This window comes from Gymnogyps californianus, chromosome 27, assembly GCF_018139145.2.
Source record: "Gymnogyps californianus isolate 813 chromosome 27, ASM1813914v2, whole genome shotgun sequence".
Taxonomy (NCBI): Eukaryota; Metazoa; Chordata; class Aves; order Accipitriformes; family Cathartidae; genus Gymnogyps; species Gymnogyps californianus.
This window is the reverse complement of record NC_059497.1, coordinates 1539329-1555051: the sequence shown is the minus strand read 5'-3', so window position 1 is coordinate 1555051 and position 15723 is coordinate 1539329. Positions and strand designations below refer to the sequence as shown.

The window sequence follows — 15723 nt, the reverse complement described above, 5'->3', positions numbered from 1 at the left end:
CAGCGACGTGCACGCACACGCACACCCACAGGCAGCTCGTGCTCGTGGCAATGTACTCCCCGTGAAGTGCTGCCTGGTTACCATCACGGCGGAGCCATCTCCTCCTCCCCGCTGCCGGTGAGCACCCAGGCGGGCTCTAATCCCCGCAGACCGCGGGAGCCGAGCCGGAGCAGCAGCCAACAGGAGTTGCTTTGTTTGTGCTGACTTGGGTAAGCAAAATATTGTTTCCTTAATAGCCATTTGCTTTTCCTGTCTGTTCTGTGCGGGGAAGCAGGTGGGATTCTGGCTGACCTGTTTTTTTAAAATGAATTTTATCTAGTAACAGGAAAATACTGGAGGACTTCTCTGCGCTGACTGTTAGTGTAGTACCCTACAGCACTCATGTTATATTTAGCAATTTCATAGAAAGCTGCCTTCTGACATTTTACTTCAAAAGTATTTTAAGGAATCTGAAATATTTATAATGAAAATTGTGATTTTGCAAGTGTTCATCAAGGAGTCCTAAGTTAACGCACTGCTTTTGAATTGGTGGAGTGGTACATTGAATACAAGATGTTTAATGTGGATTTGTTTTTAATGGCGAGCTCATGTTTTCAATTTCTTGTTCTTTTGTCCCTGAACACAGAGACTAGCCTGGCAGTTAATTCATTCACATGCAGATTGCTTGTTTTGGTGTATTTTTTAAAGCAAAGCCCTTTGACTTTGTATTCTCCTTTTTTTCTGTAAACTTCTTTCTAATTCGAAAGGCAAAATCATGAAAGCAGCATGTATCTTCCCCCTCCACATGTAACTTTGTCACAAGACTATTAATCATGTCTTACAATAATTTTGCTAATGCAGTATATCCATTCAGAAGCACAGTGTCTGTCTGCAGATGGATTTGTTACTGTGAGATATGAAAGCAGAACAAATTTCTTCAGGAAATATTTAAGCAAGGTCATAACAACATTCATTACATTCTAAGCAATGATGTGTCATTTGCTGGATCAGACAGAATATAGCAGCAGTCACGTTTATTGACTTAGTCTGTAGAAGAGCCCAAAGGTTAGACATTAATATAGAAACTATTTACTACTTTCAGCATATACTCATCAGATAGAAGTCCTGCATATTGCTTAATTTGTTATGATGGGGAAGAGGGAAGCTAAACAAATTAAAGCACTGTTATGTACTTCATTTTAATCTCCAAAGGTTTTTACCTCCGTTAATTAATGAGCATTTCCATTTTATTATGCAATCTTAACACACTACTGTTCTTGCACTGTCAAAAACTGAATGGGCAAAAGGGCGAACACGGACCCTGCTCTAGATGAGGTGTTTAAAATAATGCATTTTTGCAAGCGCACATTGGGTGTTCTCTGGCCGTGCATCCCGCTGCTGTGGCTGGAAGACATGCCCACCGAGCCAGGGGGTGATGCACATGTGAACGGGGTGTCAGGATGGATCTGACAAACGAAGTACGTCAGGAGCATGATGGAAGTGCGCAGACGGACACATCATGTGGCAGGAAAACCTGCCAGTCCAAGCACAAAGTCTGCTGGCCCAACTTTTGTTATGATGTTTTCTGTTCCTGTGGAAAGTAAAGCTTCTTCAACTAAGCGAGTAGATACATTAAACCCCGTTTACCCATACGCTGTGTACTAGCACGGAGAAAGGTCAGGGCATGGTTGGGCCAGAGCCTGAATAAATAACAAAAACCAGACAACAAATATATCAAACATTGCATTCTTGCAAACTGCTGCAAAGTGCAACAAGTGGCTTAACCAGATTGAGAGACAAAGTAAAGACGAGTTCCCAGAGCCTGCATCAGGGAAGTCACAGGTCCCGTAATTCCGTAATCGCGGCTGGACTGGGAGGCCTCTGCGTCCTGCGGCAAGCCCCTTTGCAAATACTTTCCCGTGTATCAAAAGAGGAAAAAGTATTGAGAAGAATGTGATCCAATGTGAGGAAGGTGGGCAAGTATTCATCACCCGAGCGCATATGCAGCTTTACGTTTTAGGCAGTTCAAACATTTCATTGTTTTGCTCTCAAAATAGCAGCACTGACTCCCCTTCCTCGCAGCAGGGCGAGGGGAGGCAGGAAATGACTTGCTCGTGATGGCACAGAAAAACTGAGAAAGCAGGAAATCAAATACACGTGTAGGGAGTCAGAGCTATTCATCCAGCCTTTCCTCCAGATATCAGCAAAACCAAATGCCGTACACAGAGTGACAGAAGGAGGAACTATAAGATGAACAGATGATTCACAGGAGACTAAAGAAAACACGATACTACCTTCCGTCAGAAGCAAAATCCATTTTAAAAAGAAACTTGTTGAATTCACAAGGAATTAAACAGGAGAATACTAAGGAAATCGAGCTTAAATGAGCAAGTGCTGGGCAAATTTGACACTTGTGCTCGAATGGGCCAAACTCACAGAAGTGAGTGTACCTGGCTCCGCTGTCACCCCCCGCCAGGGGGGACACGGTCACCTCTGCCCTGCTGCCTGCGGCGCGGGCCAGCCTCCCCAGGAGGGATTTCTCTGCACCGCGCCGCTCTCGGGCTGCCCCCAAAGAGCTTCTGCCAACGGGGCTGCGCTTCAGAGCAGGGGCTGCACAGGAACGGAGACCGAAACCCTGTTTGTCCCTGGGGCCAGGCCGACCTAGGTTTGGGGTTGGTTTTTTTTTTTATTGCATATTCTTTGTTTGACAGCAGGCTGGGAAAGAAACGGAGAGGTCATCTGAATTTTACCCGTCATTCAACACCACACTGGCATCATGCATTTGGTATTTATTTGAAGTGGATAAAACTCACCTTCCACCAGCAGCTGAATGTCTCTGCTGAAAATTCTCTTTTTGTGACATTCCAGATCTGTAGATATTTGGGATGGGCAGATGACTGCGAAAGAAAACTTCATTTTGGGGCTCAAAATATTGGCAGAAAGGTTTCTACTAATTGATCGGCATTTTTGTGAAGAACTTTTGATCTTCACTGATTCTAAACAGCAAGATATGGTTGCTTTTATAAGGAGTTCTGTGTCTAGGAGTTACACGTGCATCAGAATCCAGAAGGTAAATAAAGGTCAAGTGCACGCTGGCCCTTGGTGATTTTATGGACTGAAGCCTTCAACTATTTACAGTTGAGTCAATTTAGTTTTCAATAATGTTAAATTAACCTTTAAAAAATTGTGTCAAGGAGCTCAAAACCCTGAAACCGTGCTAATTAAGGAAGATAAACTAGGTTCAGGAGGAATTCAGTATCTAAGCTGTCTGTCAGTCTGTCATGAAACAAGATCTTTCAGCTTTTTCTCTGCTTTCATACTTCTGCCTTTTCCAAACGCTTATTTTTACACAAAACAACGTGCTTTGTCTGTCAGAGCCTCAGCTGTGTCTCACAGGCTTTGGGGCAGCCGCTCCTGCTCTCGAGAAGTGCAACGCTCCACGTGCCAAGGGGATGCTCCACGTGCCAAGGGTGCTGCTGTCAGCACCCAAGCCCCTGCTGCCTGGGGATATTTTCAGTGCATTTCTTACGTATCCTGATAGTGTGGGCAAGCCACTTTTAAAATATTTTTTCTAGCCTCAGGGCTTCTTTCTCACCTTCCAGCGTACTTCCAAGCTCTGTAATGCTAGACCTGATCTTATTAAGAGTGCTTAGACGTTTGTATAACATTTCACACCTCCCAGACCTTGTGCAAGCTCTAACTAATTCTCCCACCGCCGCGGCGAGCTCCCCCCAGGCTGACAGCACTACTTTCTGCATTACAGCGGTGCTGCCCAGCCTGCGCTCTAAAGAGCTTAGCGGTGGGGAGGAGGTGGGGGACTGGGACCTGACCAAGGTCAAGCCGCCCGTGAGCGGCAGTGCGCGTTTCGGAGGCGCGGATCAGCCGGGAGTCCTGCGGCTGCATTTACCGACAGACCAGATTTCCCGCAGTTACATCCTCCAACGCCGATACCACGCGCTCAGCCGCCGCCCCGCAGAGCAGGGGCGACTCCAGAAAGCTGGATTCTCTGCGAGCTGCTCTCGCCGCCCCCGGCACGCCGAGCGGGTGGGGGACTGCAGGCAGGGACCGCTTGCTCCACGTCTGCAGCGCAGAGACACGCCGTCAGGGCTCAGGGCAGGGCACGAAAAGCTGGGCACCCCTTCGCCTCGGCGGCGGCCTCCCACCAGCCGGCACCGTGGCATCGCAGCCCGGCGAGAAAAAGGCAACGGGAAGGTTGTGACTTAGAGCGAAAGCAATCTGCCAATTAACAAAAATTAAAGATGACAGCAGCGCAAACTGTACAAGACAGATCAACAAAATGTTTTATATCAATTCCCCTCCCTGCAGTCATGAGCTCTTTAAACTATTTATTATTTGAGCGATCAAGCAGCTCAACTGTAATCCATCTCCATCGCTAGTTGTACCTAGCTTTTAATCCATTAAGTCATGGATGCTTTAGTTAAAATTAGCAACCATTCAGCAGGGCTTTTTTAACCACTAAATATGAAGCACAATATAAACATTTGTAATTGCCAACACGTGCTAAATGAGTATACTGAGGAGAGAGTATTACCATATGGTCACCGGCTCCTACCCAGCTGATCTGGTATTACGCTGCACTGACGGCTGGAGCGGGACGTCACGGCAGGGACGTGGTCAGCACGAACAGTTGTGAGTAGCAAAAGAAGCACAAAATTTCATGTGCCTGAAAAGTCTGACTCCTCTGACCGAGCACACACCATTCACGGCATCCTGAATCCAGCTAGCTCCCAGGCAGTCCTGTTCTTCGTGCGAGCACCTGCCACATCAGTCACCTCTCCTCCTCCTCTTCCTCACAGCGTTCCCTGCTTCCACTCTGGAGGAGATGGGTCGCAAGGAAGAGGATGACAGCGGTTCCTGGAAGAAACAGACGAGCAACATCCGAAAAACATTCATTTTCATGGAGGCCCTGGGATCGTAAGTACCACAGCGGCTCTCCAGACAGAGCCATCTCTAGATACCGGCTTCCCAGCCCAGGGCAGCGACTCCTTTCCTGGCACTGGCCAATGTCACAAGCAAACGGCTCCCTCTGAGACAGGCACCAGGCTCCGGGTGAGGGCTGGGCGCCCCATTGCTGCTGCATGGTCGCTGCTGGTGCTCTGATTCACGGCTCACGCTTGCCAAGCAGCACCGAAGCAGCTCCTTCCCACCCAGCCCCGCGGCACGGCTCCGGGTCAGCTCTGCCCTTTCCTCCTTTCCCTCTAAGCCCGCATGGCAGCTTAGTTAATTTTCGCTCTTTTCCTGCTAAGCACACTGGTCTGCTGCTGCTGCAAGGTCAAGCAAGGTCAAGGGATGGCTCTGAGAGAGGTATTATAATAATAAGTCGTATATTTAGCTCATAAACCCTGACTCAGCTGAGGGATGAAACAAGAACAAGGATGTTCAAGTTGTATGATACTTTTCTGTGAGTTAACAGCTTAATTTGCCTATTCATGCAAATGAGACAAGAAAACATTTCCAAGGTGGTGGAGGAGGAATTGAATTACCTCCACCAGCGAGTTCTGTCACGGCCAAATTTTCCGTGACTCTAGAACCTACGGCAAAGGTCCCAAAAAACAGCTACTCCAGAGCTCGGCGACATTTTAAATTATCATGTTCCTGGTCAGCCTCAGAAATTGGTTAAATTATCCAGCAGCTTTCTCTAAAGGAATGAGGTTAGAAAAAGCTTTGTTCTCTCCTAGCCAACTTGTTGATTCACCATTTTTTAATAAGGGGCATAATTATTATAAACTGTTTGGGACAGATATATAGAACAGATGCCCCAGCATCTGATTTGTAGGTTGTTCATTTCCTACTGCTACATTAATAAGAAAATCTAGCATTAGAAATTGGGATTTTTTCCACATGCACCGCTTCAGCTAGCTGAAGAATATAAATGAAGATTTGGGACCTAAAACTACCTGGAAACTTATTATCACCTTCCCCCAGCATCCACAACTGTTGGATTAGGGACCTTAGCGAGGACGTCCCTGCCTTTTCCCTGAGAGCTCTCAGGAACTTGAAAGGCATTTCCACAAAAGAGCCTTCAGAGTTTATACAGATAAAAGGAGAAAAATGTGTGAAACAAGGAAAAGGTCCCAACACCACCTGCTTTTTGGGCCAGAAGAGAGAAGACCATTACATATAATTTACTGAGTGAAACAAAGATTCGAATTCATTTGTTGAGATGCCTTCCCAAAAATCTATGGGTTTTTTTTCCTTGGGTTTTTTTTTTGGTTTTTTTTTTTGTTTGTTTCCTTGCTAGGAACCAGTCCTGGCACAGCCCAATTCCTCACAACCCCAAGGGTCTTGCACATATTGTTTCGGCAGCACCCAGGGGCCCACTGGAGGAGGAGGAGGAAAGCAGAGCCGAGCGAGGAGCTGCCTTCGGCTCCGGCTCCCCCCCGCATCACCGCCGGCTGCCACTCGCTAACAAAGACACACGCCGGATGGGTACGGCTGCGTGCTCAGCCAATCTGTCTGCACAGTATGCCGGATTCTTTGTTTAGTGGATTGCAGGAGATACGGGTTTTCTGCCCTTATTTATTGGGTTTGCTGCAGTAGCATCCCAACCAAGAAGGTGCTTCCACTGCGCTCACCGTCCTCGCTCTGCCCTCCGGCTCCCTGCAGGGCTTTGCAGACTCAGTGGCAAGTTCCATTTAACTGCCATCAATTAACCTGTTGCTCATTTGATGAGGATTATTGAGGACTGACCTGGCAAAATATGCACTGTCACTATCCCGAGACACGTGTTCAGGTGCCTAAGACAAAGCTTTAACAGGATTGCGAGCTTTAGGCATGTTATAAATACCTGCTCATCGCTGCACTGGGCTGAACCCTTATCAGGAATGTAAAAGACACTCATTGTCACTTTGTCACTAAGGGTACGCAGGTATGAGCAGTCTCTGCAGAAAGGAAAGCACATTAGATGCTGAATGAAAATATTAACTGAGGTTATCCAGTTATTTTGCACTTTAGATATACAGAACATCGGTTGATATACCCAAACTGCAACATAATTGGGCTCTCCTCGCTGCAATTCAGCTATCTCAGTCCTCAGGGCAATGCTGACGAGGGAAGGGGAAGGACTACTTTAAGACGATGGGGGCTTTGAGGAAACACGGTTTGTATTAAGCAGGAATTTGGCCCCGTTAGAGCGGAGGCTGTTGAGATCTTGCCATGGGGGGTTGTTAACCCCAACGAGCACCCGAGCTGCAGACCGCCCCATTAGCGAGGTGGTTATCGATACAGCCCCTCGGCTGGGCTTGCCCTTACCCCAGGAAAATCCCCCCAGTCCCAATGGATTCAAGTGCAAAGGTTCCTTGAAAGGCAGCGAGCTGCGAGACCACGGACGGTGCCTCCTCCTGCACCCACCCGAGGCACGTGCTGAAAGCTCGTGCTCCCTCGGCCTCCCCGGAGGTGTGCTCTGAACCTGGCGTGGCTGAAGTTCACCCATCGCCTGGCACACGCGGAGTAAAACACTTGATTGTCTTTACAGACGGTCCTGAAGACTGTGATTTAATTTCATGGCAGGGGTCTTTTTTGTCCACTACCTCAATACAGCTTCATGATGAACTATGCAAAAATAACCTTTTCTCTGCAGAGAAGATTGTGGGGTTTTTTCTACATATTGCATAATCTTGCATTGAATTTCCTGAGTTTGGGGCTGCTGGAGATGTAGTTCTAGCTTTACAATCGGCATCCACTTAGAGTTAAATTACTACTGCATTCTTTTTTCTTGCTATTTCCTCTTTCTCTCTGTAAGTATCCTTCCAGTTCACAGCAGCAGCATCTACTGAAATACAACAACTTCTCCTCTCTGCAGAGGTGCCTTTTCGGAAGTTTTCCTAGTGAAGCAAAGAAGCACTGGCAAGCTCTTTGCTCTGAAATGCATCAAGAAGTCTCCTCTCACAAGGGATAGCAGCTTGGAGAATGAAATAGCAGTGTTGAAAAAGTGAGTGTATATACATTGTAATGTAAAGTAGAACAAATGTCCTTTCCTAAGGTGTGTGGCTCTACAGTAAGAATAATATAAAGAAATAAGTATTTCTTTTTAAAGAATTTATAAATATTACTGTGAATTAGTAGATGAGTAAAGTTTCTTCTCTCATTCCTCGGCTGGGTTTGTAACCCCAACACAGCCGTACTGCCCCAGATCTGTGGAAGGAAATAGATGAAGCAGAGCAGCACGCAGGGAAAGGCGAACCAGAGTGAACGCTTTTGCAGCCCAGGTAACCCGCCTGACGCAGAGCAGGCAGCTGCTTAAAAATGAAGGGTCTGGTCCTCTGCTGTTGGTGCCTGGTGCTCCGAAGGGAGTTTGCAGTGGCGTCAACGAGCCTCTGCCACATAGGGTGAGGGAGATCAGCCACAAAACAGCCCAGTAAACTTTCACTGGTGATTAAAGCAAGACGACTGTTGGGTTTTCCACTTGAAAAGCCACTTTTGTCCTTGCCAGGTTTGTTTCTGACCCACATTTATCTTTGCAGAATAAAGCACGAAAACATCGTGACTTTAGAAGATATTTATGAGAGCACAACCCACTTCTACCTGGTCATGCAGCTGTAAGTATCAGCAGAGCCATCCCTTTGTGGGCCACAGAGGAAGAAGAGTGGCAGGACCAGGGTGATGCACCTACACACCGGAGTCCCTCACATGTAAAAGTCGCGTGCACAGGAGCCATTCAAACACCCCTCCCTAACAAGGCGAGAGCCGCATGGTTTGAACTAATCTGGACACTTCTCATGCTGTCTTGGCCCATGCTCGTTTTAGCAGCAAGTTTCTAAACTAAGATTAGGATCTATTTATGCAAATTAATTCATCACAGTTTAGCAGGGCAGAGACAGAAGTATTTCTAATTAAAGCTGTGCCACGCAGGGTTTCTAGAAATGAAAACGGGCAACATGTCAGCCGCAGAGAAAGCAGCTCGCTGTGCGCATCAGCTCTGAGCACCCGGCTGCTGCTGCGAACTTGCAAATTTAGCTAAAGGAAGCAATCACACAAAAACATATATCCGCTTGTGTAGCAGAGCCTGGAGGCAGTCCTGCCTGTGGTGCTGGATGCCTGCAGCTCAGACCTGCCAGGAGTTGCCTCGTAACCTTACCCAAATTCCCTAGGTTTACCAGTAAAGCTTACTGGCACCTGGAAATTGCACTCAAGAGCGTCCATCAGCCTCAGCCTCACAAAAACTGCTGCCCAAGGAATGCTTCTGCTATAGGTGGAGTTTTAAAAGGACCAGAAAGTTAGCTTACCTAACATGAAAGCATGATTAGCTTTAATTTTTTTTTCAGTCTTTTTCTTTCTGAACTACCATTTCCACAGGGTATCTGGGGGAGAGCTGTTTGACCGAATTTTGGAACGAGGAGTTTACACCGAGAAAGATGCGAGTGTGGTGATCCACCAGGTCCTGACAGCAGTGAAGTACCTCCACGAAAACGGAATAGTTCACCGCGACTTGAAGGTGAGAGCTGTCCCTCAGCAACAGCAGCGCCTCGGAGAGCTGGCGTGACTGCAGGCTTTACCGGCTCTGCCCCACGACTCTCTGTTGTTCTTTCCATTTTTCTACCACAAATTTCAACCTCTGACCACTCTGTGTTCACAGCCTGAAAACCTTCTTTACCTTACTCCCGAAGAGAACTCCAAAATCATGATCACCGACTTCGGCTTGTCTAAAATGGAACAGAACGGCATCATGTCCACTGCCTGTGGGACTCCGGGATACGTTGGTAAGCCAAGGATCAGGAATGGGCTTGTGCTGGTGGACTGTCTGAAAAAAGGTTGTGCACGTACAGTACGTTGCCTAGCAGAAAGGAAAAGAATGCATAATTCTGTTAACAACAACATGCTAGTCGCAGGCACACTGCATGGACCACATAGAGACTGGATTACAGATGAGTTTGGAGACTGCAAAATCCCAGAACGTTTAAAAGTGCAAAGAAAAGGATAATTTTAAGAGCAATACATTTCAGCGTTAGTCATGCATTTATTGAAAAATTACAAAAATAATTCTAACACAATGGGATTTTGTTTAATGTCCACCGGACTGCATTGGCTTGATTCACAGCTTGCTGGTTAAAACCTCAGGATGCAGGCAGAAATTGTCAGTGGTTCTTTCTATTCAATGGCGTGAAATAGATAAAAAAGCACAGGCCAACCCAGCTGGTAAATGGGGCTGTTACTGGCTGATTCTCTGCACTGGCACCTCAGAGGCCAAGCATACAAGAAACTACTGCTTTTCCCAATGTTGGATAATTTATTATTGCTTAGAATTTTCATTTGGTTTTGCTGTTCTGCAGCCCCCGAAGTCCTCGCCCAGAAACCATACAGCAAAGCCGTAGACTGCTGGTCCATTGGAGTCATCACCTATATCCTGTGAGTAACAGCAAACAGCATCCCACTTATTTTTCCATGAGTTTCCCAACTCCTCCATCGCTTCATACACCTCTGCAGAGTGGCAGTGCAAGCGGAGGCGATACCGGACCTCCCATTTTGCTGCGGGAATACAGCAGCACTGTATTCTTCCTTTGCACAGACTCACTAGACCATCGAAATGAAAGGGATGTGGGGAATCAAGTACTGGAGCGGAGATGAAAGGAATCACATTTCCTCTATTATGTGCCTCATCCTATGCTTTGTTTTTTTTCAGTTGCCTACAAATATCATTCAGTCTTCCTCGGTATTTTTTGTTTCATTTCCTCCCACGCTATGCAGCTATGTACCAGCTGTGGCTTTGTCCTTTCGCTGCTGCAGTTAAGTTTTCAACTCTTTTCTGCAGCTTTACTGATACACTTAGATGTGAGGGACAGATGGATGGATAGAGCAGCCTCCTCTGTTACCCACTCACTCGTGTTGCCTGTGCGTGCCCAGCCTGGCCGGGCTGCGGAGGAGCTGTGCAGACGTGGACAGCGGCGCTGAAGGACCGCTGGCTTTCTGCTCTGTTCCAGGCTGTGCGGGTATCCTCCTTTCTACGAAGAGACTGAATCCAAACTGTTTGAAAAGATTAAGGAAGGCTACTATGAGTTTGAGTCTCCGTTTTGGGACGATATCTCCGAGTCAGGTAAAGCTCCGGCACTGGGAAGCACCGCGCTCCCTCCCACAAGCTGCAACCCAGAGCCCTGCGACCCGCAGGCACGAGCCCGCAACCAGCCGAGCCCCCACGCACCCCTGGCACCCCCCGAACGTCCTTCTCTTGCCTCGGCAGGGACGGGAAAGGATGAAGCGTTGAACTGAGTCACTCACCCAGCAGCAAACCCCAAGACGTGGGAACTGATGGCAGAGGCTCCCAGCACCGCAGTAGCAGGGGCGATGACGCCAAAGCCAAGTGCACTGGCAGAGCGCGGGGTACTTTGCATCCTGCCTGTAATGCAGCATCCCCGGCTGAAGCCTCTGTTAACGTAACCCTGATTTTCACAAAGGATTAGTGAGCTCACAGTGGGCTTAGGTTTCCCTTGGAAGTAGGGGAACTCCAAGGTTTTTTTCACCTTGTTTTTCTGGGTTTTTTTCTTTTTTCTTTTCCCCTTTGCTTTTCTTCCCATCATCACATTTCCTTACAGCAACATGGCGAGCCGTGTCAGCCACTGCTGCATCCTTCCACCAGAATAACCTGCTTGTGGAGCTCGCCTGCACGGAGTTTACTGAAGCCAGCATCTTTTGAACATCAATCTTTCATACATACAAACAAAACTAGCGGGAGGTTTGTTAGGACTTAATAACAAACACCACAATCCTCCCTGCAAAAAAAGAAAAAAAAAAAAGGGAGGGATGTAAGTGCTTTTTAGGGCAACTTCTAAATCTGCTCAGCCTGCACTTTCTTATGTTTTTTAGAGTTATTTTTTACCTGAATAATTCAACTCAAATTCATGTAATCTAAGCGTGAAGTTTGGTACATCCCCAGTTAACATTTTTTCATCTGGAGCCCTTCACTACAAACATCTCCCTTTAATGGAGTAATGAAGCGGTACGAACACCTCCTTCTCGGGGCTGACCTTTACGATGTTTATCCACTAACGTTTGCCATGTCCTATTAGGATCATATCTTGGAACAAAGAGAAAATAACCTTTTCTCTCTGCTTCTCCTCCCCTCCCAAACAGCCAAGGATTTCATCAGACATTTACTGGAGAAAAACCCAAACACGAGGTTTACCTGTGAAGAAGCCCTGCGGCACCCATGGTGAGAGGACCGGGGCCCCGCAGTCGCTGGTGGCCACGGGGATTTCCCAGCCTCCGCGTCTCGCTCCACGTACTCGGTGGTAGCTGAGAACAGGGGTGTCTCCCCAGCCCCCGTTCATTAACGTCGCCGCCTGCCTCCGCGTGGCCCTGGGTGTTTCTTTTTTGTGTGCAAAGAAAGAAAATGATGAATAATTAAAGATGCAATTTGTGCATATTTGCCTCCATAAACAGAGGCAAAGAAGAAATCCCATCCTGAGCTTTTCCAAGCTTTGAAGTGTGTGTTTGTGTTACATTTTGTTGCTGTTTTTCCTTTGGGTTTAATTATTGCTGATTGAACGTAAAAAGCAGTTAGTTGCCTCCAGAATGTGGAATGCCTTACAAATGCCATCTGCCTACGAGCCCATTTTCTTCTCTCCCCATCTGCAGGATTAATGGAAATACAGCCCTTCACCGTGACATATACCCATCTGTCAGCGCTCAGATTCAGAAAAACTTTGCAAAGAGCAAATGGAGGGTAAGTCGTTTGCTGGTGGGAGCCTAGAGCCATTTCACTAACAAATGCCAGTTGCTGCCATCTAGCAACAAGCAAGGCTTCAGCTGTGTGGGTAAGCACCCAAAAGCTGAGATCCTCCAAAGGCTGCCTGAAAATTGTATGCAGTTACTGTTTATAGTATGTTTGGACCAGTATTCCCCGCTGCAATGCATACTGGTAGATTCACCACAAACATTGCGCTATACTGGCCTCGCCAAGAAAGTAAAAGGGAGGGAGAAAGGATTATTGCTTTTATACTGAGGGAGTGAAATTGGTGCTCCATCAGCAGATCTTTTTGGGAGCTTAATCCAGCTTTTCCTCCTTTCAGCCTTGAAGACAAATTGGTACTTCAGTTATACCAAGAGTTTTAGTAAGAGTTTAGGTGGAGAGAGGAATGCCATAGGAACCACGTGTACAATAGCATTTTAAATACTTACATTCAAAATTCAGCTCTAGTCTCCATTTCACACTGCGGGGTAATTTACAGCTGTTCCCCCTGATTTCCGCATGCAGAAGCGGCTGCAATCTTTAAAAGCATCAGCAGTTTGCACTCAATGGAAACCGCGGTGTTTATGCCAGGAACGAGCACGTCCCACTTTCCACATATTGTGCAAACAGAGCGTCAGTGCTAGCCAGTACAGCACTGCCCGCCCTGCGCGCAGTCGTCGCCTAAGGGGGACAGGCCGTTCGCCCCACAGCACCCACCCAGCCTGGCATCACCAGGTGCTCACCGTCGGGTTTTTGTCTTCTTCCCCAGCAAGCCTTCAACGCCGCAGCCGTTGTGCACCACATGAAGAAGCTCCACATGAATGGTCACGCGGCGGCTGAAAGCACCCTCCCCGTTATACAAGTCTCAGAGGCGTCCAGACCCAACACACCCATGGTGGCCACCCGGCCAGCAACGCCAAACGGAGACAAGGACGCATCACTCCCTCTGGTCCCCACGCAGGGCTGTCCAAACCCTCCCACTCAACTGGAGCAAGATGCAGGAACGAGAGAAGGAAAGCTGCAAAGCCACTCAGAGAACGGACCGCTGCCCGCGGGCAGCAGCCTGGTCCTGCCGGATAACCATAGCCCACCAACCAGAACTTCTTGTGGCTGCAGTCCAGCCTGCATGGGGCACGAGAAAACGAAGACGTCCTTCTGCTCCGAGACAGTGCTTCTTAAAAAATCTGCAAAATCCCAGTAGGTATCCAAGTCATTAGCCATAACTTCCAACAAAGCATATGGGAATACCATCTCTGGAAGGAGTTGCCTGGCACCTAAGTTGCCAGCCCCAGGTGGAGGTAGAAAGGAGGGAGGAATAAGGACAGAAGCAAACGCTTTGACGGGCTGGATAGCAGGGCCCAGCCAAGTGTCTTCCATGCTTGTACGAGCATCAGGTGAGGCACATTGCCCAGGCTGCGCGGCAGAGCTCGCAGTGAGCTGAGGCAGCAGGGCTCCGCTGCCACACTCCATTGACTTGAGCACGTTTGCTTTCCAGAATCTGAAATTGCCTGTGGGTAAAGCTGCTGACGCCAATTACTCAGCTGGTGCTGAGTGACTGGACCCTGCCTTTGCTGCAGTGTTGACTCGCACACAGCTCTCCTTTGCTTTCAGCAGCTGATGTTCTTTATATTAAAAACACAATTTCGATTCAGCTGCAGAATGATCGTAAATATCGCTATTTCTCTCTTTTCTTCTTTCTCTTCCGATTCTTCCATTTCCAACCAGTCATTTCAAATCAGAAGTTCTTGTTCCAATGAAAACCAGTAAACACTCTTCTCACTGTGGCACTGGGCAAACTGGAGTTTGTTTGATCATGTGATGAGGAGGCAGCCACCGGGCTCCCCACATCGCCAGCGGTAAGTGCTCTGCAATCCAATCACCAGCGGCTTTTAATTAATCCCATTATGGCATGAAAAAGGGAAAGGCACAAATAGCAAAGTGATCGTACATGAAATAAATTGACTCACAGGTTTTTTGCAACAGAAAAAGCCTTAACTAAACCATCTTTCAAGGAAGAATTCATCTTTCAGCTTCCATTAAGGCCAGTCCAGTGACTCTGAATCCAACTTTTACATTACAACAGGGTTGCCCAAGGAACGCGTGAAAGGAAGCCAAGCATGGACCTGTCGTATCAAACTCTACAATTATTCAAAGCTACTCACTGGCAATCACACTGGAACTAAACAGCTTCATCAGCTGGGATTAGGGCTTTTCAGCTGGGTCTCAGCTGGGACCATGAGCAAAGGGCTGACAGCAGGCTGCCGGTCCATGGCTGAGCATAGGCAGGACATCTCTGTAGCCTGAAGGGCCATTCCCTTTCCCAGATTCGGTCCAGGCAGGTCAGTTTAAGTTGCCTTGTTACCAGAGAGCAGAGCATGGAGATGTTTGTTTTGTAGGTGAGCAGAGTACAATCATGAAAGTTTCATCCTGTTTGACCATAGCTTGGATTAATTCTGGACCAGCTAAATTGTTATCGTTTGCACCACATTATATATGGGCAGTAAGAAGTATTGCTATTAGATCCTGCAACAAAGAATGTTCCTCAAAGGTGAGCATATGCTAGCATAGTTCTCCACAAAAGCTACATCAAGTGAGCTACCTCCTATCATCTTTTATGACACTCTCTACTGATGAGATTGTATGAACAGAACTGTAGTATACAAAGGATTAATAGAAGAGACAAATGCAAGTAAGATCTACTAGAGGCTCCAAAAAGGTCCAGTCCAATGATCAGTCATGTAATAACCCTTTAGAACTAAGGCACACAAAGGGATCTAAGCTGTTCCTAACCCCCATGCTACTGCTTATTAACAGAGCACATTTTGAAGGTAGCAGTCTAGCGAAACAAAGTTCAATCCTCAACTGAAATTCTCTCTCTTGCAGAAACAGAAGGGCTGTTTTACTCTTTTCTGCACTTCAAAGCCAGACATCAACAGTGCAAGCAAGAAACGAGGCTGTGTCCCGCCAGGAGCAGGCAGGCAGCAGCGTCTCAGAGAGCAGTGACCGACTGGTGACGAGCAGCACGTTAGTCCCAGGAATCCATCAATGCAGTGACCTCGGGG

The 15723-nt window shown here is 47.4% G+C and overlaps 1 protein-coding gene across 1 annotated transcript; it reads left to right on the top strand.

Annotated features, from left to right (window-relative positions):
* Positions 1-4822: 4822 nt before the first annotated feature.
* CAMK1G (calcium/calmodulin dependent protein kinase IG) lies at positions 4823-14480 on the top strand. The gene is made up of 11 exons (XM_050911429.1): positions 4823-4914; positions 7802-7930; positions 8463-8537; positions 9295-9433; positions 9575-9698; positions 10269-10344; positions 10917-11029; positions 12064-12142; positions 12568-12655; positions 13431-13858; positions 14387-14480. The coding sequence occupies exons 1-11, from the start codon at positions 4823-4825 to the stop codon at positions 14478-14480; spliced, it is 1437 nt and encodes a 478-aa protein (XP_050767386.1).
* Positions 14481-15723: the final 1243 nt, after the last annotated feature.